The following is a 27,263-nucleotide window of genomic DNA, read 5'->3' as shown; positions in this document are numbered from 1 at the left end:
GAAACAGATTTTGGAAGATAGAGGTATCTCTTTGCTGACCCTCACCCTTCCAGTAAGTAAAGGTAAAAAAATAGAGTTCAAAATAGTAATTTGGAAAATGTGAGCATATGAAATGCAACTTCATTTTAAGTTGCATTTTAAACAACTTCATATTTATGTTGTATTTCAAAGCAATTTGGAGAAATACATTTACAACATTAATTCTGAATAAAATTTAAACTCCATTGTCAAAACTTCCATAAAATGCCTATTTGTTTAACATGGATTAAGAGACAGAACCTGCTATTTGTCATAAAACATGTATGATTAGTAAAAGGGTCCATTCCATGTGGGTTGCTTTTTTTCAGGTTGGATTACAGTGGCCCATCCCGAGAATTCTTCTTCCTCCTTTCTCAGGAGCTCTTCAATCCTTATTATGGCCTGTTTGAGTATTCAGCCAATGATACTTACACTGTACAGATCAGCCCCATGTCAGCATTTGTAGAAAATCACCTGGAATGGTAAGCTTTTTGATTAAATATACATGTCATAGCAATTCTCTCTTTTTTTAAAAAAAATCAAACTATACATTTTTTTATTCTCAAGTGTATATTTTATTAATTACAATGTCATGTCATCTTCCTTCATATGAGATTCTGTCACAGTGTTAGACCTACAGTAAGACAGTTAAAACTGAGAATGCTAGAACCTCAAGTCTTAAGAAAAGCTTGGGGAGATAATTAGTCAAACTTAATTGTTAATATAAGAGCCAGGTTTAATCATGACAGAATTAACTTAGTAAAAGAAGTGTAGTACAATCTAGTAAGTTATTTGACAGATAGGAAAGCTACAGAAGAAGTGGAAAGACAAGGTGCACCACAATTACATTGTTTTATATTTTTATATTTTATTCTTTTATAATAACTGATTTTTATAGTCCAGGAAACTTGTTCTTAGATACTCTTGGCACTCAAATGCTCAAGGAAGAGAATTTGTTCCTCTCATCTTACAGAGCACTTGGGGGATTTAAAGACAAAGTGTTTCATAAAATCATAGGGAGATTTTTGTCTGTTTAACTTTTTTTCTTGCTATATTTATTATTAGTAGTAGTAGTAGTAATTTTATTTATTTATAACATAAAATATGAAAATACAAAAGCAAATAGTAAGGGACAACAATAGGAAAAGGAAAAAGAAAAAGGGTGGAGAAGGGGAGGGGAAGAAACAAAAGGTGTTGACTTCCTACTCTCTCTGTTGCAGTAAAATAAGACATTAAGATCGAATCTCAACTTTTTATATTTCTATAGAAATATAAACTAGCCATTTCTGTATCAACAAATCAGTCTAATCAGTAAAACCCAAAATCATAGTATCATTATTTTCCACCTCAAGCAACAAGTCCAGAAGCGGTTTCCAAGTAGAAACAAAAGTACATATTTTTTTTCTTTTATCAAAATAGTCAATTTAGCCATCTCTGCTAATTCCATCAGCTTTTGTAACCATTCGTCCATGGTGGGAATCAAAGCTTCCTTCCATTTTTGTGCATAGTGCAGTCTTGCTGCAGTCACCGTATATAAAATCAGTATTCCAATTTTTTTTTCCAATTCTCTTTCCATTAGACCTAGAAGGAAAGTTTCTGGTTTAATCTTTATGTTCACTTTAAGAATTTTCTGCACTAATGTATGAACTCTGCTCCAATATTTCTTTGCTTTATCACACGTCCACCATAAATGATAAAAAGTCCCTTCTTTACATTTACATTTCCAAAATTCATTTGAAATACCTTTACATTCTAGATAACTTATCTGGTGTTAAATACCAGTGATACATCATCTTGTAAAAATTTTCTTTTAAGTTATAGTTTAATTAAATTTTAAGCCTTTTATCCACATATTCTCCCATTGCTCAAGCATCACATTGTACCCAACCTTCCTTGCCCACTGGATCATACAGTGTTCATTTTCCAAATTCAATTATAATAATGTTTCATAGACCTTAGTAACAATATGATCATCACTACTGCATAGTAAAATTTCCAATTCATTTTTTGGAAACTCAAACCCATGGTGTTTTTTATCTAGTTTAAATCTTTCCTTTATTTGTAGGTATGTAAACCAATGGCAAACGTGACCTTCTAATTCTAGCTCTTCCTTAGAGTTGAGGAAGAATTGAAAGATACTATTTTACCATAGATCCACTAGTTCAGCTTCACCACTATTTATTTTCTTAAAAAAGCTTCTTGGGGGACACCCATAGAGGCAATTTCATAAAGTACTTTGTTTTATAATATGGCAATCTAATAAAATGATTATTAAAATCAACGTTTACTTTAACTTTATCATACCATAAATACCCGTGCCATCCAAACCTTAATTTGTGGCTTTTAATATTATTGATATGGTACACAGTTATATAAGTAAAATAGTGTTAAAAGATTTTTTTAGTTAAGAGGCTTTATCTGCCATACCAAACTTACAGACCGCATGTCAGCACAGAATTAAATTGATGAAATAGAGATTTGTGCCAAAGTGTTGCTAAACTAAATAGACAAATGTATTTATAAGAGTTAAAGAATTTTTTCATTCATAAACCACAATTAGAATACTCTAATTGTCATATTAAAAACAATTCAACATAAATTAAATTTTCTATTAGTCATTTAGGTCCTAGAATTTTTTATTGAATTAAAGTTCAAATTGAAACTCTCATTTTCTCTCATAATATCTGGGCAAGTTGTTGCCCTGCAAAGACAGGAGATGATCCTATTAGAATTCTGGTTTTGCTTGTGCGTGATTATTATTTTAGCCGGTTATGTGGCAGCACTTACCAGAATGTGGCCAGTTTCAAAATGTTTAGCAGGATCAGACCTGATTAGTACTTGGAAGAAAGACCACCAGAAAATTTTCTAGCATCTGGCTGATAAATTATGTGGCATTTAACTCATATATCCCTTGTGAAAGAAATAGTTTTAAAAAATCTAATGCTGAAATCATTAGCATTGTAAGTAGAAATTCTCGCAACTTACGACCAAGCAAAACACAGGTAATTGCCTGTGTTTCCAATTAAACTAGGATTGAGTATAATATAATGAGAAGGATCTCTTCCTCCAATACCTTAAAAACCCATCATCAGAAGGCAGCCTTGGGCTATGTGACCAAATCATCCAGCTATTGTATAGATTTCCATGCACAGAAACACAGGTTGAATAAATACTGCATTCAATTCTTGAAAACTGCTTGAGTGTTAATCTTGCAGGCATCAATTGGGAAGGGAATTTCTGAAGGAAAATTTCAAAATAGAAACTCTGACTTCCCTACATTCTTAACTAGGTAGTGGAAACACTGTGTAATGATTAAGGTACGGGCCTAGAAACCAGAATTTGTGTGTTCTAGTCTTGTATTAGATGTGAAAAATAACTGATTGACTTTGGGCCAGTCATTCTCTCTCAGTCCAACCCATCTGATAGGCTTGATGTGGGGAATACAAAAGGAGAAAAGAGCATTGGTATGTTTGCCACTTTGTTGAATATGAAAAGAAAGGGTGGGATAAATATTTTTTTTAAACCCAACATGTTGAAATCAAAAGAACTGGAAATGTACATTATTTTTCCTTCCATTTCAATAATATAATTGTTTAACTCTTGTTCTTTCCACTGGAAAAATGCACTCTGATTCTAGAATGAACCAACAAAAGTATTGATTAGTTTGCAAGATTATACTGAATGACATGGCATTCAATTCTCACTTCTATTTGCTTCCAGATGAAATATATATTGATCGTGTAATAGGGCCATCCATCCTAACCAGCTGTAATTGCCTCAATTGTCCTGCCTCCCCTCACTTGCATTCCATTTTTTCAACTTTCTTTCCTCCCATTGTTTCTTTCTTTGTCCTTCTCACTCCTGTTCAATCCTGTCTTTCCTTGCCTTGTCCCCCCTCCTGGCCTGTCTATCTGTCCTGGACGGGACACGATCAATGGGCAGATTACTGAGTCAGTAGGGTTTATAAAAAAAACTCCCCACCCCTAACACTCACTCTGATGACGCTGGCAGTGGACCAGCGAAAGCTAAGGTTGTTTTAGATTTGTAAATAGTTGTTTTATTGTTTTAACAATAAACAACTGGTTTATATTCATCCCAGAGTTCGAAGCCGGGTGTATTCATTATGAAATAACTAATTAATTTACGATCACCAGGAGGGTTTAAGTAAAAATACTTTAATTGAAAACCAAGCTTTCGTTGGGAGCTCCCAACATCTTCAGGGTTAAAAGCCAGTTAAAGGAATGATTTAAATAATGTTCGTTAGTATTTGTGCTCGGTTCTTGGAGCAAGTCCTCAGTCTTGTCTGGTTGGTCTGCATTTCAATCGTTTTTATGGTGTTTGCATCCTGTTTGACTCTATCATTTTTTTTGACTCTTTTGTTAACCGTCTCAGTGCCTTTCCCTCTGTTATCTGTCTTGGTGTTTCTAGCGCTGACCAAACTCTGTTGCTCTGTCTGTTGGTGGCAGTTATAGTCCTCACTTGAGGTGGATTCTCTGCATTCCATTCCTCCAAAGTCCTGTCTAGGCTGCTCTTCCTCAATGGTGCAAGCAGCATTGGATTTGAGAATGTNGAAATGCAGACCAACCAGACAAGACTGAGGACTTGCTCCAAGAACCGAGCACAAGTACTAACGAACATTATTTAAATCATTCCTTTAACTGGCTTTTAACCCTGAAGATGTTGGGAGCTCCCAACGAAAGCTTGGTTTTCAATTAAAGTATTTTTACTTAAACCCTCCTGGTGATCGTAAATTAATTAGTTATTTCATTTTATATATATATATATATATATATATATATATATATATATATATATATATATATATATATATATCACCTTTTTTTTACAAAAAAGCACTGCATATATATATACATATATACATACATACATACTTACATACTAGAAAAGCAAAGGAAACTTGAGCATCAGGATGAAAATACCGATGTCGTCAGAGTGAAAGCAAAGGATCCAGAAGTTTTTACTTATACAGCCAGCTGCTTCTGCGCCCTGCTCCTTGAGAAGTCACTGGTCCATTCGCTTCAATCAGCCATAATGCTCTTAGTCCCGCATCTGTCAGCTAGTTAGCGGGTTCATAGGCTGTTCCCCCACCCGCAATCACTCTCTTAGTGTGCGTGCATGTGTGCGTGCAAATGCCCAGAGGCTGGCCACCCAGCCACTTTTGCTCTTCGCTCTCCTCCCCCCTCTTCTGACTGAGCCTGAGCGCCCGTCTCAGAGTTGAATTCAGGGTGTGCTGTGGACTCATAGTCCTCCTTGGTGATCACAATTGTTACACCTACAGCCCCACTGTTCCAATCCTGCAAGGAGCGGGGTGGTTGCATTCGTCGTGAGTTACGGTGCTGTTCCTCCCACCCCCTAAGTGTCTGGTAAGCAGGTAAGAGGTCTATATGTCGGTTGATCGAGTTCTCGTCAGACAGCCAGGCCTCCTTTAGCAATCGGCCTCCCTTGGTGGCATCTTGAGATATGGCCTCAGCATTGGCAAGATCAAAAATGTGGCCATGACTGGCCATATGAGCCCATACCTGTGCGTGCTGCTCTTGTCTCCTGATCGCCAACTCATGTTCGTGGACACCAGTCTTTCCCCAATGTAATTGCATGGGCCATTCTTACACTTGATTCTGTATATAACGGAAGATCTTTCATCGTTGGGGAGCGGCTCTTTGGGGTGCATGACCATAGTGTGCAGGGTCCGGTCCAGTCTATGGACAATGTTTATGTTAAAAGGGGCCATGCTGTTATCTCGGATACACCATTGATATATGGGAGGGTCATTCATGTGGTCACTGTTGTTGTCGTGTTGGCACGTGAACCACCACGAAGTTCGTATGGCCTGCTATGCCGCCTAATGAACTCAGCAAGATAGCTGTTGAGATCGATTGCAGGTGGGGGAACAGCCTGTGAACCCGTTAACAAGCTGACAGATGCGGGACGACTAAGAGCATTACAGCTGATTGAAGCGAATGGCCCAGTGACTCGCTCAAGGAGCAGGGCGCAGAAGCAGCTGGCCGTATAAGTAAAAACTTCCGGATCCTTTGCTTTCACTCTGACGACATCCACAGTTTGGCCGACGAAGGCTAAGTGGTTTTATATTAAACAGCTTTTGTTTATATTTTCATCCTGGTGCTCGACTTTCCTTTGCTTTTCTAACATGCACACACCCAGGATTTGCATTTTTATGTAATTAAAGATTATATATAATATATATATATATGTATATATATGTATGTATGTATGTATGTATGTATGTATGTATGTATGTATGTATGTAACAACATCTAAATCATCAGGAACCTGTTCAACTTGTAAAGCAATTTGTTAAATTAAAAACTATTTGCAAACATTGTCTATAAGCAGTAATTGTTTTATTCAAATAGATACATTTCAAATAGACAGTATTTTTGTTGGAACCAAAACCTATATTCTTACTGGATGTGATTTTCCTATATTCTAAAGTAACTTTATTTAAGTGATTTCAGGTTCTCAGTTTTTCTTTTTTATTGGGTAAGTTAGAAAATTGTATACTGAAGGAGCTGACTTTCAGTGATGTACAATTCCCCAACACATTATTGCAATTAATACTGCCTACATAGTATTAGGAGAGATAACCTTAGGAGAGATTTGAAACAGACCAAGGATCATCCAGTATATCTGTATTGAACAGTGTTTCTTGAGAATAAAGAATTGCCTCTTTCAAAGAAAGGAGTAACACTTTCTCTCTGAAGGACATATTCACCACTACTCCAATCCCTCTCCTTGAAGGTTTTCATCAACAAGAAAAAGAAGGGGTCCAGATTACATGTACCTGAGCTGATGGTATAGAGGATCCCATCTACTTTCTTAGCACTCACAGGATCAAAGTCAACCAGATAATCAGAGCCATCTCCTTTGGACCTACCCAGCTATTATGAAGCTCCAAGTAAATCTGAGTGACTTTTTCTTCCAGATACCTTGAAAATTTCTCACAGCAGCCCCTTAGATTGTCCTCTTGCACATTTCTTCCCAATAGGGTAGAAGTCACTTTGAGAAAGAACACTGGTCTGTGGGAGTGATAAGGAGGCAGAAATTCTTTATGTTTTGCTGCTCTGATCACAATAGTATACACCCAAATATGCTTAGTCTGGTTTGGTCCTTGTTTTTCATTATGCCACTTAGGTGTCTTTTTTTATAAGGTCTCATAACTGTCTATGCATTTTGAAATCCTAAAAGTTGTTTTTATTGGAAACGATTTGCTACCAGCATTGTTGATAATATTTGATAGCAATATCGATCATAATATTAATATTTTACATGCTGGAAAAGTGGCTTCAGAAAAAATAATCCCTTCAGAAAAAACCATTCTTGTGCTTAATAACATTTTAATTCTTTTCCCAACTGAGTTTTTTTCACAATATGTGAAAAATTCCCACAGTATAATAATTGTGTCTTGCAGCTGGGTATTATAATAGCATTTCAGTACTATTTTCACAAAGAACTTTTCATTCCTTCTTAGTGTTGGGAATAGATGGCTTTTCAGTGTACAAGTTTTAAATTAAGTGCAACAAAATAAGTTCCTTGGTTATAGGAATCCAGGAAATGTCAAGTACCTCTTGGTATCAGAGCAAATAAAGATAATGTACTTCATTTTCAATTATGTGCAGTGCTGTACTAAGAGATCGATTGATGCTCTTTTTCATTAATTGCCTCTTTGAAAAAGAATAAAACACAATGAAAAACTTTGTTTAATACACATTAGCAGAATACAACTTAGTTAATTTATTGGTTGGTAAGAAAAAGTGTCAAAAGATTTATGGAAAGTTTTACCACTTTTTATGATAAATATTGACATTTTTGTGGTGCAAAATTCTACTATAAATTGCAAGTTATTTTGACATTGCTGAGTATGTATTAATTCATTTGCAAGAATAAAATATTCACAAGAAATATATTTTCTTAATATACTACTCTCAGGAATCTTCCCAAAAATTGGATCAAGCCTCTTATCATCTCATACAATAAAATGTTCTAGGAGGAGAGCTAAAGACAAAACAAATAGAATCAAATAATAAACTCATTCTTTCTCTTATTTTTTTAAAAAATACAGAGATAAAACAACTTATGAGATGGAAAGCAATTTTATGGAAAATTAATACTAGAAGAAATGATAAACACCTTTGGTATTGTTCCAGTATAATTTGATAGATTCATCCAGGGTTTTATAACCATAAGTTACTATTCACAGAAATCAGAATAACAGAGTTGGAAAGGACTTTGGAGGTCTTCTAGTCCAATCCCCGCTTAATCAGGAGACCCTATACCATTTCAGACAAATGGATATCCAGTTTCTTCTTTAAAACCTCCAATAATGGAATACCCACAACTTTTGAAAGCAAGCTGTTCCACTCATTACTTGTTCTAACTGTCAGGAAATTTCTCCTTAGTTCTAGGTTGCTTCTCTCCTTGATTAGTTTCCATCCATTGTGTCTTGTCCTGCCTTCAGGTGCTTTGGAGATCTTTTTTCTTCTGGACAGTCCCTTAGATATGATAAATATGCTATTATGTCGTCCCTAGACATTTTTTCATTAGGGTAGACCCAGTTTCTGCAATCATTCTTCATATATTTTAGTTTCCAGTCCCTAATCATCTTTGTTGTTGTTTTCTGCACACTTTTTAGAGTCCCAACATCTTTTTTATATCATGGCAACCAAAACTGGAAGCATTATTCCAAATATAGTCTTACCAAAGCATTATAAAACAATACTAATACTTCAAGTCATCTTGATTCTATCCCTCTTTTAATGCAGCCTAGGACTTTATTAGCTTTTTTGGCAATTGCAGCACACTGCTGGCTCATATTTAAGTGGTTATCTACTAGGACTCCTTGATCCCTCTTATTTCTTTTGGGTCAGATACCACCTATTCTATACCTGTGCATTTGGTTTTTCTTATCTAAGAGTAAAACCTTAAATATTCTTGCCATTGAATTACGTTTTGTTTCATAGGGCCCAATGCTCAGGTCTGCTGAGATCCTTCAGGATCTTGAGCCTACTTTCTGGAGTATTGGCTATTCCAGCCAACTTGGTGTTGTCTGCAAATTTAATTAGTTCCTCTTCTATCCTTTCATTTAAATCATTTATGAAGATGTTGAAGAGTACTGGGCTTAAGACAGAATCTTGAGGTACCCACTGCATACTTCCCTGCATATACAGGTAGAACTATTAAGGATTACATGTTGAGTGCTGTTGTTCAGCCAGTTACAAATCCATCTGATGGTGATCTTACCAATTAGTAGGGTGTTCTCTACTATATTTAAAGAGAATAAAGAATATAATAGAGCTGGAAGGGACCTTTAAGGTCTTCTAGGCCAGTACTCCACTCAAGCAGGAGAACGTATACCATCTCAGACAAGTGACTGTCTAGTCTCTTCTTAAAAACCTCCAGTCATGGAGCACCCACAATTTCTGAAGGCAAGCTGTTTCACTGGTTAATTGTCCTCACTGTTAGGAACTTTCTCCTTAATTCCAGGTTGCTTCTCTCTTTGTTCAGTTTCCAACCATTGTTTCTTGTCCTGTCCTCTGGTGCTTTGGAGAATAATTTGACCCCCCTCTTCTTTGTGGCACCCTCTCAAATACTGGAATACTGTTATCATGTCGCCCCTATTTCTTCTTTTCTTTAGACTAGCCAAACCCAAGTCCTGCAGCCGTTCTTCATATGTTTTAGTCTCCAGGCCATGGATCCTCTTAGCTGATCTTCTCTGGACTTTTTCCAAGGTCTCAACATCATTTTTGTAGTACGGTGACCAAAAATGTTTGCAGTATTCCAGATGTGGTTTCACTAGGGTTTTATATAGCAGTACTAATACTCCACATGATCTTGATTCTATGCCTCTATTTATACAACCCAGGATTGTATTAACTTTTTTGGCTGCTGCTGCACATTGCTGGCTCATAGTCAAGAGATCGTCCACTAGGACTAATGCTTTACTGAAGTCCAAGTAAATTATGTTCATAGCATTTTGCTGTCAACTAATTTGTCACTTTGTCAAAAAATGCAATAAGATTTGTTTGACATGATTTATTTAGGACAAATTCAAATTGGCTTCTGTTATAACTTTGTTTGTCTCTAGGTGTTGCCAGATTTGTTGTTTGATTATCTTTTCCAGGATCTTCTCACATATTGATGTCAGGTTGATAGGTCTGTTATTTCCTGGATCCATTTTTTTTCCTTTATTGAAGATGGGAAACATGTCAGCTTTTTTCCAGTCCTCTGGTAGTTCCCTGGTGCTCCAGGATCTTTGAAAGATATGGTTCAATGGGTCTGAAATCATGTCTGCCAGCTTTTTCAAGAATCCTGGGATGTAATCAATCTGGATCTGCTGATTTGAACTCATCTAGAGTAGATAGGTGTTCTTTTACCATTTTCTTGCCTATTTGGATTTGTATTCATAATTTTTATGGTACTCTTTTTGATAGGTTCCATTATTTTTTCCTTTTTTGTAAAGAGAGATGCAAAGAATGAATTAAGCAATTCTGTTTTTCTCCCTGCTGCTCAGCATCATCTTGCTATTTTCACACATTAATGGATCAATTGTTTCCTTGACTTTTTTTTTGTTTTTTACATGTTGAAAGAAGCTTTTTTTATTATTGCTATTGACATTTGTTGCAACCCTTAGTTCATTCTGGACCTTAACATTTCTGACTTCATCTTAGCTATTTGCTAATATTCTGCTCTAGGTATGTGCCCCTCTCTCCACTTTTTATACTTGTCCATTTTGTCTTTCAGTTTATCAGAGAGTTCTTTAAACATTCATGCCGGTTTCTTCTGGACACAGTGGTACTGGTGGCACAGTGGTTAGAATGCAGCACTGCAGGCTAACTCACTGCTCACTCAAGGAGTTCAATTCTGAGCGGCTCAAGGTTGACTCAACCTTCCATCCTTCTGAGGTTGGTAAAATGAGGACCCAGATTATTGGGGACAATATGCTGATTCTGTAACCCACTTAGAGAGGGCTGTAGTGTAAAGCACTGTGAAGTGGCATATAAGTCTAAGTGCTATTGCTATTGCTATTTTCTTTTTTTCTGTGATATTGTGCTGGACTGGGCTTTTAAAATGTTACTTTTAAAAGTTTCCCAAGCTTCTTGGGTTGTTTTCCCCTTGAGGATTCCCAGCCATTCTCAAGCATTCTCTAAGTTTGTTAAGATCAGCTCCCTGAAGTCTAAGACAATAGTTTGACTTTGTTCTATTGCTTGTGCTTGTATTATATAGACTTCCAATAATACAAAGTCACTGTGCCCTAAGTCCCTGTAACCTCTATCATTTCATCTCTATTAGTGAGAATTAAGTCCAGTATGGCTGACCCTCTAGTTTCCTTCTCTACTTTTTGTAAGACAGAGTTGTCTGCTAGATTCGTCAGGAACCTGTTTGATCTTCCTCTAGGTGCAAAGTTTGTCTTCCCGTTGATGTCCAGGTAATTAAAGTCTTCTGTTACTATTTTGGTGTGCTTCTCTCACACAGTGTAGCTAACTGATTAGCAAAAAGTTATCTATTTCCTCTGTTTGGTTAGGTGGTCTGTAGTATTCACCTATGGCAATGTTATTCCCTTTTCCTTTTATATTAAACCAAATGCATTCAAGGTTTTCATCATTTTCTGTTGCATTTCTATAGAAGTGCAGTGCAACTCTATAGTGCAACTCTTCTTCTTTTATTAGGTCTATAGAAGTGCAGTGCAACTCTATAGTGCAACTCTTCTTCTTTTATTAGGTCTGTTTCTTTTGAACAGTTTAAATCCACTAGCCATGTGTTCTAATCATGGGTTTCATCCCACCAGGTTTTGGTAATGACAACAAAGTCATGTCTGCCCTTATATACTGGGATTTCAAATTCATCCTGTTCGTTCCTTTTAACATGCTGGCTAACAAATGGAATGAGGAGATTTTATTGCTTTTGATATCATTACATTTCCTTCCTAGAGATGAATTTGACATATGGACATTAAATATATGTCCAATAATTTCTCAATAGTACTGTAGTTGAAGGAAAAATAACACTGAATGACAGTTGGTCATTAAGATTGTAATCCCGTGTCTTTTTAATTATTTGAGAGGGTTACTCTAAAATAATTAAGACATGTGATTAGAATCATGCTGTATAAAATGAATCTTAAGAAAGAACAGTATATAACTGGCAAAAAAGGGGTTTATTACTAATTCTTGCAAAATGCTAAAAGAGTAGTATTATGAAAGGAAGCAGGTGTGCACTAAGAGCTTTTTAAGATGATTCAAGATGTCAACAAGTATAATGCAATAGTACACGAGGGAACGTATGCCATAGTTGGCATAACAGAAACATGGTGGGACAAAACCCATCAATGGAATGGACTGATAGATGGTTACAAATTGTTCAAAAGAAACAGGTCTACAAAAAGAGGAGGGGGAGTCGCACTATACATAAGAGAACACTACATATCTGCAGAAATACACATGATCCAAGACAAAATCTCTCCAGAATGTATATGAGTCAATATAAAAGAGAAAAAGTGGCATTATCATAGGTGTATATTACTGGCTACCCAACCAATCAGAAGAAATAGATGAACTCTTTGCCAACCAGTTAACAAATGCATGTAGGAAGCACACCACAGTAGTAATGGGAGACTTCAACTATCCAGATATCAATTGGGAGACAAACTCAGCAATAAGCGGGAGATCAAACTGATTCCTAACCAACCTAGCCAACAACTTTGTCACCCAAAAAGTGGAGGAGGGAACTAGACAAAAAGCTATACTGGATTTAATCCTTACAAATAGAGAAGAAGTGATAGAGGGAATCAAAATTGCCGGAACCTTGGGTGAAAGCGACCATGGCATCCTAGAATTTAATTTAAGGCAAACAGTAAGCAGTGGAGTACCGCAAGGATTCATCTTAGGGCCAGTATTCTTCAATATCTTCATAAATGACTTAGATGAGGGAATTGAAGGGGAACTCATCAAATTTGCAGATGACACCAAACTGACAGGAGTAGCCAACACCTCAGAAGACAAACTCAGGATCCAAAAAGATCTTCACAAACTTGAACAATGGACCCTATCTAACAAAATGAGTTTCAATGTGGAGAAAAGCAAAGTCTTACACTTAGGCAGGAAAAACCAAAGGAACAAATACAGGCAAGACCTGGCTTGGAGGCAATAACTGTGAGAGGGACCTTGGAGTCCTAGTGGACGATCACTTAACTATGAACCAGCAGTGTGCAGCAGCAACCAAAAAAGCTAATACAATCCTGGGTTATATAAACAGAGGCATAGAATCAAGATCACATGAAGTATTAGTACTGCTTTATAAAACCCTAGTAAGACCACACCTCGAAAATTGCAGCCAATTTTGGTCACCATATCACAAAAATGATGTTGAGAGTTTGGAAAAAAAATAGAGAAGAGCAACTAAGATGATCAAAGGCCTGGAGACCAAAACATATGAAGAACGGCTGCTGAACTTGGGTTTGGCTAGTCTAAAGAAAAGAAGAAATAGGAGAGACGTGATAGCAGTATTCCAGTATCTGAGGGGCTGCCACAATGCTGAGGCGGTCAGGTTATTCACCAGAGCACCAGAGGGAAGGACAAGAAACAATGGTTGGAAACTGATCAAAGAGAGAAGCAACCTGGAATTAAGGAGAAACTTCCTGACAGTGAGGACAATCAACAGCTTACCCCCAGAAATCGTGGGCGCTCCATCACTGGAAATTTTTAAGAAGGGACTGTCTGAGATGGTATAGGTTCTCCTGCTTGAGCAGACCTCCAAGGTCCCTTCCAGTTCTATTCTATTCTATTCTATTCTATTCTATTCTATTCTATTCTATTCTATTCTATTCTATTCTATTCTATTCTATGCTAAACATACAGGGAACAAGCTGAGATTAGGAGCATTCCCTTTAAGAGAGTGCTTCTAATCTCAGCTCGTTACCTGTATAAAAGACACCTGGAAACCAGAAATCTTGCTGATTGATAGGGGATCAAATACTCATTTCACTCATTAAAATGCAAATCAATTTATAACTTTTTTAAAATGCATTTTTCTGGATTTTTTGTTGTTATTCTGTCTCTCACTGTTAAAATAAACCTAGCATTAAAATTATAGGCTGATCATTTCTGGGCTCCCGTTTTTGTGCAGCCAAGGGTTCACGGGGCTCCATACCCTACAGCTGATTTTCTGCCTGTTAGGGGACCCTAAATGGGCCAGAAGTCACCCCGAAGAGACGGCAAAGAAGGAAGGAAGTCCTGTGGACCACAGAGAGACGGTGGTTGACCTAATCAATCCAGGAAAAGCCTTTCAGAAACCAACAGGAGAAAGGCTAGCCTAACTTCAGAGTCTAGCCCAAGCTACAAAAACCAAAGCCTAAAAGCACTATTTTAAGCTGATTGTAAACAATGTGCTTGGAACTGACTAAGAACATCGATTTTCTCTATTCTACATATTAATTAATTTCCTGGGAGAAAAACCCTCTGAAAATGAGGAGGGGGAACTTTGCTCCAACCTTCTGCAGACGGAAGTGGTGAATTAAACATTTTATGGGGGAGAAATATACTGAAATGAAATGAATATAAGAGCTAAATCTGGATAAGTTTGTTATTTGTCTAAAGTCTCTTAAGATCTTCATTTTAAACTATGGAAATAGAAGATGACTCTTTATTTTGAAACTGAAAAAAATGAACTGGTAGTAGATGAAAATTACAACAACAGTCGCTCTAATACAAGACTAAAGCCCGAGAAAAGTTTATCTGTTCTTATGACCTTCAAAGTTCTAATAATAGAGAACAGCTGTGACAAAAAAAAGAAAACACTCTGGGCTACATACAAAATGAGAAGTATAAACTTTAAAAAAAATCTGACCTTTCTGGATTACAAATATTAACTTAACTCTGACTCTAAAGCTGTTTGCAGAGAAAGGAAAACCTTGATTTTTGGCTATTATGGAAAATCAGAGATCTGTAGAAAGACTGTATCAAGAAAAATCAAATACTTTCCAGAAGGAGATGTATGAGATGTTACAACTAATTCAAACAACAATGATCTTAAACCACGAGGAAATTAAAAATGACTTTGAAAGTATAAATAAATCCATCTCCAATTTGACTTCATGGCAAAAGAACTCTCAGAGGATAATAATGGAGAGGGAACAGATAAAGCAGATAATTGAATATAAATTGGAGGAAAGAGATTTAAAGATGGAACCTAATAATATAAGGAAGTATGACTTGATTCAAGTGAAGAAGAACTTACAAGAAACATTGGACATGGAAAAGATAACTTGTACCTTAAGACCACAAAATAAATCTGAGGATAAGAAAAAAGATTTGACAAAATGGATTGCAGAGCTTCTGGGAGTACCATGAGAAATTGGGAGACAAGGGATAATAATAATAATAATAATAATAATAATAATAATAATAATAATAATAATAATAATAATAATAATAAAGTTGGAAGGGACCTTGGAGGTCATCTAGTCCAGCCCCCTGCTCAGGCAGGAAACCCTATACCATTTCAGATAAATGGCTGTCCAGTCTCTTCTTAAAAACTTCCAGTGTTGGAGCATTCACAGCTTCTGGAGGCATGTTGTTCTACTGATTAATTGTTCTAACTGTCAGGAAGTTTCTCCTTAGTTGCTTCTCTCTTTGGTTAGTTTCCATCCTTTGCTTCTTGTCCTGCCTTCAGGTGCTTTGGAGAATAGCTTGACTCCCTCTTCTTTGTGATGAGAGAAACTAAGACAGAAAGAAAAGACAGGATCTTCAATGAATATGAAGGGGCAAAATCTTTTTACAAAGACATGTTGCTTGATTTGCCTCTTATATCTACAATAACATTTGCAGGATTATGGAAAGACTCTTTGATTCAACAGAATATATTGATTGGGAAAGATGTTTGGCAAAAGAAGGGGGTTAAAGTGAGAATTGAGGAATTAGATGATAGGATGTATCAGAGGGAATATTTAAAAATTAATCACTTGTTTGAATATGGTTGAAAAAATAGAAAGATTTTAGCTTAAGAGGGATGAACCCCCCAAGTAATATAATATTCTTACTTTTCTTTTTTTACTTTGTTTTTTATGAGAAATATAAAAATGTTTGAGATGGTCAATATAAAGGAAATGTTTTAGATATTTAAATGTAATTGACTTTAAGAAAATTCCAATGAATAATTTAAAATTTTTTTTGAATAGAGTTAAAAGATTAGATGACTGGATTTATTAAATGGAACATCTAAATGTTAAACATATGTTTAATTATGGGTAAAAAGAACAGAAAAATTTTGGAGATAAATGTATATTGTTTTAAGAATGATATGTATTTTAAGTAGTATATTATTTTCTTATTCTTTTCTCTCTTTTTTTCTCTCTTCCTTTTTTTTTTGTCTTTTTTTTTTTACTTTTTAAGACATGAGAATGTAAAAGTGTTGGGATGGCCTGTATGAGGAAAATAGATTTAAATACTTAAATGTAATTAACCTTGAGAAAATTAACCAGTAAGAATGATTTGAATATTGTAGGGAAAACAAATTTAAATAAGAATTGTAAACAGGATTTATGACGAGGCAACCAAGATGAGCAGATAGAAAAGAAGAATGATATTGATGTGGTTATTATTTGTAGAAAATTTAGAAAAATCTTTATATTTAATTGTTACCTATCAAACTAATAAGAATTCTATCAATTCAAGGTTGGCAAAGAGAATATTATTGGAAGAAGAGAAAATCAAGCAAGGCTATTATGTGGACTTTGGAATATAGAAACTGATTCTTAGTGATTACTTTGCAAATAAGACAATTTTCTACCCATTGAACAATCCATTGGTTAAGGCCTAGCTTACACAACTTTGTAACTTTGTATGAGCTCATTATGTGGATAATCTATGTCCACAGCACCACTTTCATTCAAAACATTTATCACATAATTTTAAAAAGTCAGATTAGTTTGACATGATCTGTCCTCTGTAAAGCTGCTTTGCATCCATTAAGTTGTGTGCCTTTAAATGTTCCTTATTCCTTTTTTTTCAGAAGTGATTCCATTAACTTCAGTACTACAGATGTTAAGCTCACTGGTCTATAGTTCCTAGCTTTTTCTTTAGCCCTCTTCTTGTGCAAGGGTACAATATTGCTATTCAGCAGTCTTGCAGATTTTCATCTGTTAGAAGAGACTGATTAAACAAATCAGTTCCCTCAAACTCTGGATGAATACTATCCAGACCCATTGCTTTATTAACCTTTAAGTGGATTACCTCACCTGCCAGTTCATCTTTCTGTGTTTTAGCAGAAAATAACTTTTTTGGTTTCTTTTGTAGGTTCTTATATACCACTCTACTAGCTACATTTTTGCTATTCTTATATCGATATATCCTGATTTCCCCCCTCCTTTATTAGCCTATGTATACCTGCTGTGAACCAGAGTGTGTTCTCTTTCTTTTGCTTGTACTAATGTGCCTCACATAGAGACTCGTCTCTAAATTGGCAGATTTTATCAGTATCTACTAAGAACTGATTCCTGTGACTTTATGCCACCCTTCAAGTTTATATTTTAGATACTCTTCAATTTCGATAGTTTGTCTGCTTGAAGTCTAAAACTTTAGTTTTAGTGTATGTTTTATGAATTTTGTCATGTTTTATCAGTTTTATCAACACAATGGAGCATGAGCCAACGAATTCTATACAGTGGTGCCCATGCTCTATTTTGTGGATATTACATAGGCCTATAGCCACTGTTGAAACAGATGGTTGAATTAGTTATCCCCTTGTTCTGATACAGCAAGCAGATTCAATTATATATACTTGTGCTAATGTATTTTTTTTTTAACTTTAATTCCATCAATATCTAAATAGGTTAGGACCTACAGTATATATCAATTTTTACATATCTATTTAATTGTTTACTACTTTCGTAACATTTTCTTCTCCTTTTGTATTTCCTCCCAAAATTCCAATTATATTTATTTAGGAAGAAAAATAAGACTTTAACCAAGATATTTGCCTTTCAATTACAGTTAATTTTTCTGTTATTTGTTTTTATACAGATATTTTGTTGAATCTGAAAATGAATCATGATCAGGGCTTCATATATCATATTTAAATTCATTCAGAGAAATGTTTTATTAATCTTTTTAAAGTAGTATTTTAACATTGTTTTTAAACAAGAAGTTCATTTAAGTGCAAAATTCTGAATTTGCTGAACACCCAGAAGTAGAATTGCTACAATATTCTTTGTATATCTGTGTCCTTCAACTTTTTAGAAGTGGGGGAAACAATAGATGAATGATGAAAATGGTATGAAGATATGTTTTTCTTGCTTATTTTTTAAAAGATAAAACACAAAGAGATAAGGTCAAAGGGCTTCCTAATTCAGTATCCTCTGTCCTCTCTAATAAGTTTACATGAGACCACAGTTTTTTCCCCATGATGGTCCAAACTATGTTAATGCTATGATCTACATTCAAAGCAGAAAAGGTTATTTGGAGTGCTTCTGTGTTGATAGATATAACATACATATCATCAGGCAATCCAGATAATGTTTTCTACTTTATGGATCATTTCACAGCCCTATTACCTTGCAAGTACTATTCCTTGTAAGGTGGCTTACATAGGATAACATAGGATTTGACCCAAAGCACTTCTGTTTGTAAAAGATGGGATTAATTTAGACAGATTTTCTGGTTTATTTTATTTTTTTAATTTTATAATGTAGTTGTATCACATTGTCAGGAAGGAAATTGCTTAGAAAATCAATTCGGATCATATGAAATGAATCTTATGATAAAATCATCAAGGCAATTTTTACATGTCAGTGAAATGCCTTGATTGCTATTAGATATATTACATTATTTTCAGACAGAAAAAAAGGAAAAAGGAATATACTGTCTCAAAAACTACACATCCCTCATTATGTATGTTTTTGGTACAGGTTCCGATTTAGTGGTCGTATCCTTGGTCTTGCTCTTATTCATCAGTACCTACTTGATGCTTTCTTCACAAGGCCCTTCTACAAAGCATTGTTAAGGCTGTGAGTATTTACAAATTCAATGGAAAAAAACATTATGGCATTTTTTAATCTCCTGGCAATGAGGGATGAATGGAATTTTAAAGAGAGTTTTAATTTATTTATTCATTTATTCATTCAATTTATATAGCCACCTGTTCAGAACATGTCTCAGGTCAGCACACATCAGTAAATTGCAACTAAATTCATATAAAAAATGACAAAGTAAATTAAATATACAGACATAAAGTGCCAAGAAAAAATAATTCAAGAGGTTCATGCCAGTCCCTGACTTAGTGCCCTTGGGAAGTCTTAAAAGCTTTTTTAAGGCAGGCAGAGTTGGGACCAATCCAATCTCATAGAGAACATTACTCTAAATGGTGGTGCTGTTGGTACCAGAGAAATTGTTTCTTCTAGATCCCACCAGATGACATTGCCTAAGCAATCTAGAGCAGGGGTATCAAACTGGCGGCCCGCAGGTCAGATGCGTCATGTACAGGCCACGCCCACCCTGGCTCCACAAAGGCAAAAAACGTCACGATACATCACAATACATCACGTGATGCAATTGAGTTTGATACCTGTGATCTAAAGCATGCTGATCCTTTTAGATCTTACCAGTTGAATGTAAATAATTAGAAACAGATGGTCCCACCAGCCTACCAGCATAAGAAGTTCTATAGATAAGAACATGTTCCTTAAACTGCATTCAAAATCTCACTAGAAAGCAGTGTAGTTTATGAGGTGGTCTCGTAACTATCCATGCCACTATGTTCTGGACTAGTTGCATTTTATAAGTGGCTACTAAGGGCAGGCCCATATAAAGTACATTTAAGTAATCCCATTACGAGCTGACCATAGCAAGTGTGTCCATGAGCAGGGTCTTCCAATCAAAAAGCAGGCAGAACTGATGTGCAAGTTAGAGCTATACAAAGGCTGTCCAACCCAGTTGTTCAAATGGGACGAAGAGTCTAGAACTCCCAAATCGCGCACCAGGTTGTTTGGTACAGTTCAACCCTAATTTCTAATTCCCAATTTCACACCCCTTTGTGGAGGAAGCATCCAGACACCAAGATGGGAATCCTGGCAACATCCCTTGAATGGATGGGAAAGATGGGCTAGATAACCAAGTAAGATCAGCATATTTATGATATTTAATCTGTGCCAATGTGTGTGAGTGAGATAGAACTCACTGAGAAGTTGCAATAATCTATCTTTAAACAACAGTGAGCCTATTTTCAAGAAGATGCTTATTTGTGCAACTCTTGCCTTTTAAAATTTTGTTGTTCAAGAATCACAGATAAAATTATTTAAAAAGTTTAAAGTTATAGAATCTATACCTATAGCAGAATAACTTTTTTCTAGAAAGAAGGTTTCCCTTTTTTAAACTAGAATATCACTTACCAGAGTGTGTTGATTGAACATTATACTTACTATGATGCATTCATATACTTGACTGCGTTTAGGTATGGGAACGGGGAGAACTTTGAATTCAATAGGACATATCTGAATTTATTTCCCTAAAATATATTTTGGAAAAACATATTTTATTACCCTTTTATTGTATACGTTACAATGAAATATTTTGAATTACTACTTTGTAAAAAAAATCTATACAGCAAAGTTTTGTATGAATAAAAAGTCCAATAACACTTCATGATCAGAAGAGAACAATATCAAGCATGAATCAACAAGTTGTAACTCACTCTAATAATATTTAATATATATATATCTAATCACTCTAAATCTAACTAAGAATTTCTTTTCCTAACCAACTAGATGATCCCTAGGAAGCTAATACAAATTCATGCCGTAAAAGTTTTCAGCATTCTTCATATTCAAAATTTTACTGCCATTGAATAGAGATACAATGCTTAGCTCTGTTTGCAGGTAGCTAATGACAGTTGAAATTTGAACTGAGGCTACTGTTTAATATTTTACTATTTGAAACCTGAACATAATTTATTATTTATTTATTATCTGTTATCTATCTGTCAATCAGGCCATGTGACCTTAGTGATATGGAATATCTGGATGAAGAATTCCACCAAAGTTTACAATGGATGAAAGACAACATCATTACTGATATTCTGGAGCTCACTTTCACAGTGAATGAGGAAGTGTTTGGACAGGTAACTTAATATGAGTCTACTAAAAGTCAGAAATTAAGAGTCACAAAAATTTCAATTTAGGAACAAATTTCAACTGGAGATCAGTTATTAAAAGTATAGGAAGACAAGAAACAGCAAGTACAGTATTATAAAATAAGAATGGACAAGTATTCCTTTGCTTAATGTCTTTACAATCATCATTGGGATTTATTTATGTTAGGATTTGTTGAGTCCATCACAAATAAAAGGTTTTAGCAAACTGGGTGGAAAGTTCACCATATAAATAGCAGAGGCAAAACAAGTTTATTTATTATTTATTTATTATTATTAGGTAAGTACCTTCTTTTAAGAAAATGCAGGAATGATGTAGAGACTGTCTCATTTTATTTGCAAAATAAAGTTAAATACTGTTAACAACTGGTTCCAACGTTCATTCTTTATTTTGGGCCTTCAAAGCAAGCAATATTAATTTGCCAATAAGAAGGTATCTTTCTAAAATTCTGTATTCTTTCAACACAGATAAAAAAAAATAGCAAGTCATAGCATTACCAATAAGAATGCAGTTTTTAAACCTGGATGTATCTGAACCTAAATCAATCAAATATTTATTAAAGTCAAAGATTAGCATATACTATATCTGAATTACTAAAATTTCAGATAGATTAATATTTCTTATCATTTGGATACTGGAAAACCGGGAATCTGCTCCAAATAATGCAATTTAAATAAAGCTAAATTAAAATAATTGAGAGATGCAGTAGTTTGGGAATGTTAAGACTGATAAAAATATTGAGACTAATAAAAAAATCCATATAAAAATTCTGTTTGATCTAGATAGAATTTTTTGGAAATAAAAAGTTGGAAAAAGTGGTCCTAGCTGCTTTATTCAGAAATCTACTTTTTAGGTAAATGGTGAAATATGAGGATTTAGAGAATTTGTTAACCATTTTAACCACCAACACTCCCATTTTTTAAGTATTGCTGGCACAGATAACTAATACAATTTTAAAGACAATACTGATTAGAAAGCAAATGCCTAACTTCCGATTTGCTGATGCGGCTGTCGCGGACGCCAGAAGGCAAGCTCCATCTTCCATGTCCAATTTCACACCACTGAGGACCCTGGAAAGGGTCGAAAGTCACCCTGTAGGGGTGACAAGCAAGGAGGGGACCCCCGCTTGATCATAGGAGGGCGGTAGCCCTTCTGCTCGATCCAGGGCAGCCCTCCAAACCAGCGGATGAAAGACCGGCCATAGAAATATGGGCCGTCATTAGGCTGCAGACAGCCGAAGTCAAACTTACCACCAGGCACCTATAAAGCAGCTCGGATGAGACTGGGTGAGATCTGAATCTCTCTTCAGTCCTAACTATTTTTTCTACCTGTATAAGCTGCCCAAAGTATTTCCCCCCCTGTGGAGAGAGGGAAGGGAAATTCTATCCCACCCTCTAAAAACAGTGGCGACTGACTATCCAGGGGAGCTTAAAACGCTGAAAAAATAACCTGATTCTAACTGGATTTCTATGTTTCTAAAATTTGAGGACTAAAAGATTTCTTATTTTTATTAAAGATTTGGGTTTTTATTTAAAAAAAGAAGTAAAATTGGAAAAAAGATTATAAAAATTTTGGACTTAAAAAAAATCTTAAATGGTATGGGCAACATCTTGTAGCTAAACCTGATATTACAATTTGTTATTGTCTAAAAGAGATTTGGCTTGAAGCACAGACTATAGATAAGACTTTTGCAACCTTGGCAGGTATCAGCTGTGAGAAGCCCAGCTGTGTTCTATACTCAGTGCCAAAATTATTTTCACTTTCTGATTGTAAAGCTTTTAATTTAACACACCACTAAGAGAACATGGATGAAGATCAGGAACAGATTCTCTTTATGTTGAAAGCAATTTATGAAACTATTCTTACAGCCTCTGATGAAATAAGAAGCTACAGAAAAGAACAAAATGTCAGCCTAGATATACGAACCCAAATTTACAACTACAGAATCAATTACACAGAATATAATAGAAGAAGTGGAACAATCAAATACTATGATAGAAGATTCAACTGATCAACAAACACAGTTAACGGAAAACCCAGAAAAGGGACTGACAACACTGAAAATGGGAAAAGACTTTCTATATAAACCAGAAGAAACCTGAGGATCAAGAAGAAGAACAGACTGAAGGGAAGATAAACATTTCAGGACAACTACATCGAGATGGAAAAATAGAGAGACGATTTGTTAGCCCTTCCAAAAAAATGGCGACTGGATGGCCTCTTTTATGTCAAACAATATATATAATAACAGGCAGATCTATTTGACTTAAAAGCATGGATATGGAAGGCAAGTTGGCAAAGAAAGCAAGCTAAAATAAGGCTGAAGAAAATGGGGTTTTGACTAATTAGTGAGGATTAAAATAGAATATACTCAAATAGACAAGATATGTACTTTGAATACTAGATTTTGTTATGAACTGAGATAAAAATTTGGTCATTTAAAACTTGGAAGTATAAATATTAAAAGTTAAATTTGAATATTGATTTGTTTATAAAGGTTGAATGTAAAAGTAATTAAGATATATATAAGCTAAAAATCTATTGATAAATGTAATAAACATGTTTTTACTTAGCTGATATAATAAGAACTGTACTAGCTTAAATATGAGATAGTAGACATTAAGAGAAAAAGAGAGGAAGTATTTGATGTTGAAACAAAAGAAATTTTGGTTACTAAATTTAAGACATTTGGAAATTAATAGAAAATAAGAATGTTATACTGTATTATTAATTAGATGATGTAAGATGGTAAGAAATAGAATATATTCAAATAGATAAGACGTGTATCCTGAATATTAGACTTTGTAATGAATTGTGATAAAGGGAACTTTGGTTACTTAAAACTTGGAAATTATAAATATTAAATGTTAAATTTAAAAATTAATAGGAAACTAAAAATTGGGAAAAACTAATTAGGATATTGATTGTCTATAAAGACTGAATATTAAAATAACCAGGATATGTATAAGCTAAAAATTATTGATAAATGTAAGAATGTTATTTTTATTTAATTGATATAATAAGAATTGTATTAGTTTAAACATGAGACAGTAAATACTAAGGGGAAAAGAGAGGAAATATTTAATGTGGTAGTTTGAGACTTGTACTAAAGATACTTCTATGTCATTGAATTATCAATTAACTCAGCCGTCATGTTGCTTTTTAAATACTTAAATGTAAAATTAGAAAAACAATAAAACATTATTTAAAAAAAATAGAAAGCAAATGCCCATACCTCCAATTTCAATAAATTGATTCATTGTGGTTTATAACAAAAAAATAAACATTCACAAGGAACATCCATGAGAGCTCTCAAACAAATACCGCATTAAAATATTTATGCTATGTTAAAAATATTTAAGAGATGAAATAGGGACAAAAACCTAGGGAAAAGTCATAGACAAAGGCTCTGTTTTAAAATGATTCTTCAGTATTGTTAGGAATAAATGCCCAATTTGAATTTGGATAACATAATAAAATAATACCATTTGAAAAAAGTGTAATGCTAGCTATTCGGAAGTGCAATATCAAACAGCATAGCAATACATACCTTCAGGCAATATCTTTTTTGAGCAATATTTGATAGTTAAAAGTAATTGTGGTAATGGTAATTTCTATATTCCTGTCCAATATTTATGTTTTGCTTATTTGATTTTTTTTTTAGGTAACAGAAAGAGAGTTGAAATCTGGAGGTGCAAATACTCAAGTGACTGAAAAGAACAAGAAGGAGTATATTGAAAGAATGGTTAAGTGGCGAGTAGAAAGAGGGGTTGTTCAGCAAACCGAGGCACTAGTTCGTGGCTTCTACGAAGTATGTATCATATTTTATCAAATAAGAGTTGAAGAGTCATAAGCATAAGGGCATTTCAATTACAGCAAATTCAGTACAAAAAAGGACAGATAATTAACTGCTTTAGTAGTGGTTACAAATCTTAATAGGCAGCATCAGTATAAGTAGAAGACCTGTCATTATTTAGGCATACCATGCTTATACACCTTTACATTTGTTTTAATATTAAGTAATGGAATTTTCACTTCTATTTTTCAATAGTTTACCAGTTTTTGGTAGCAAACCTATGACAAATTGAAGTGCAAATTCCATTTTTAAAATGAAAATAAATGTAAAGTTTTGTGCTTATATAACATTAGGATTCCCTCTACAAACTTTCACTAAAATCTTGGTACTGCTCATTGTTATATTTTCCCTTCCCTCTGGGCCCATGTCCCTTAAATCAGTGATCTCCAACTTTTCCAGCTTGGTGGCTTAGCACGGGAGTATGTGTGAGTTGCAGGTGCACGCATGCATGAAGCTCCATTCACACGAGTGGAGAATGCTTGCCCTCGTGTGCAAACATCGACTTGCATAAGCACAAGCACCCTCCACTCATGCGAGTGGCACTTTATGCACATGCACTTGCTCATCTCTCCCGTGGCCTGGTTTCAAACAGGCTGCAGCCTGGTAGTGGGCCCTTGGCCCGGAGATTGGCTTAAATGAAATTATTATCAATTTTGAAGTTTTTGCACAACTTCTGAGCCCCATTTTTGTGAGTGATAGAAAATCAAAAACTTAAATCAAAGCCATAAATTTTAGTTGTGCAGTTTTTTTCTCCTGTTTTTTTTAAAAAAGTTTAATGTAGATTTTTATCCCTTAAACATTGTTGGCAAAGTTTTTTGAAACTGATTTGCCATTGCCTGCTTCCTAGGGCTCAGAGATGGGCTTGCCCAAGGGCAGGATTAGAACTCACATTGGTTTAGCTTGGCACCTTCACCACAACAAACTGGCTCTCTTCCACTATTCTTTTCTACTGATATAATATTTAAAATAATTTTCTTCTACTGACCTAATATTTAAAATAATCACCATTTTATTGAGCAGTAATTGATCAGTGTTATCATTTGTTGCTATGTCAATGGCAGAGAATGGTGCAATAATAGCCTTAATAAAACCTGCAGATCAAAACTATGCAAGCAAACAATTAATACACATTAAAATAATACATGGGAAAAATATTCAATTAAATCTCTAATAATGGGAAACCAGCTTTCAGGAATGTGTAAATATACCTAATTTGTGTAAAATATTGAGTCTTTTGACATTTCTGTATTTATTGCTAGCATCTGTGCTTTATTTTTCAGGTCATAGACTCAAGACTTGTTTCAGTTTTTGATGCTAGAGAGCTAGAATTGGTAATCGCTGGCACAGCTGAAATCGATCTTAATGATTGGCGCAATAACACAGAATATCGGGGTGGTAAACATTGCAATTATTCTTCCTTGCCATTTTTTCATTATATTAAGTTCTGTTACTGTTGGGAATTCTGCCCCATGTATTTAAGGTAGTCTTATGTATCAAATTACTTACTTTATAGATTGTAGGTTGGTTTATATGTCTAATAGCTGTACAATTTTTTATTCATATAGGATATGCTTAATTCAGATATACCAGCAATTACATAAAACTAATATGGAAAAAACACACATATCTTGGGCAGATATGACTAGATAGAGCAAAACATGTTTAGTTCATCTTCACATCCAATTATGTCTTTTTTCCATGATTCTAATGCATTTGTTTTTTACTCATCTTTTCTTTTAGGTTACCATGATGGCCATATAGTAATACGATGGTTCTGGGCAGCAGTAGAAAGGTTCAACAATGAGCAAAGACTACGGTTGCTGCAGTTTGTTACTGGAACATCTAGTGTCCCTTATGAAGGCTTTGCAGCCCTTCGAGGGAGCAATGGACTACGGCGTTTCTGTATAGAGAAATGGGGTAAAATAACATCACTCCCCAGGTATGTTTCATCTTAAAATGATATTCCATCATTCATAGTTGAAGATAAATTTATTTTCATGTTCACATGATTTATATTTTTATTAATGAAAAGACTGTCTTACAGCATCTCTGAATATTCCAATTTATCATGTTAAAGACTGCTTTACAAAGACATACCGTATTTTTCGCTCTATAAGACGCACTTTTTCACCCCCAAAAGATGGGGGAAAATGTCTGTGCGTCTTATGGAGCGAATGCTGCCTCCCTTCCGCGCTGCCGCCGCCGCCGTGACCTCCC

The 27,263-nt window shown here is 34.9% G+C and overlaps 1 protein-coding gene across 1 annotated transcript in view; it reads left to right on the top strand.

Annotated features, from left to right (window-relative positions):
* The window catches only part of HECW1 (HECT, C2 and WW domain containing E3 ubiquitin protein ligase 1), a gene marked incomplete at its 5' end in the record, with an annotated part of 182,968 nt that overhangs the window by 144,439 nt on the left and 11,266 nt on the right, over positions 1 to 27,263 (top strand). The window contains 6 exons of the mRNA XM_029283792.1: positions 348 to 500; positions 18,953 to 19,051; positions 21,030 to 21,159; positions 24,855 to 25,001; positions 26,327 to 26,441; positions 26,787 to 26,985. Coding sequence (XP_029139625.1) covers positions 348 to 500; positions 18,953 to 19,051; positions 21,030 to 21,159; positions 24,855 to 25,001; positions 26,327 to 26,441; positions 26,787 to 26,985 — 843 coding nt within the window. The remainder of the gene's footprint in view (positions 1 to 347; positions 501 to 18,952; positions 19,052 to 21,029; positions 21,160 to 24,854; positions 25,002 to 26,326; positions 26,442 to 26,786; positions 26,986 to 27,263) is intronic.

The sequence above is a fragment of the Protobothrops mucrosquamatus genome, unplaced genomic scaffold, assembly GCF_001527695.2.
Source record: "Protobothrops mucrosquamatus isolate PMUCROS unplaced genomic scaffold, P.Mucros_1.0 scaffold232, whole genome shotgun sequence".
In the NCBI taxonomy this organism is placed as follows: domain Eukaryota; kingdom Metazoa; phylum Chordata; class Lepidosauria; order Squamata; family Viperidae; genus Protobothrops; species Protobothrops mucrosquamatus.
The sequence above is the reverse complement of the archived record's forward strand: the minus strand, read 5'-3'. Positions and strand labels throughout refer to the sequence as shown.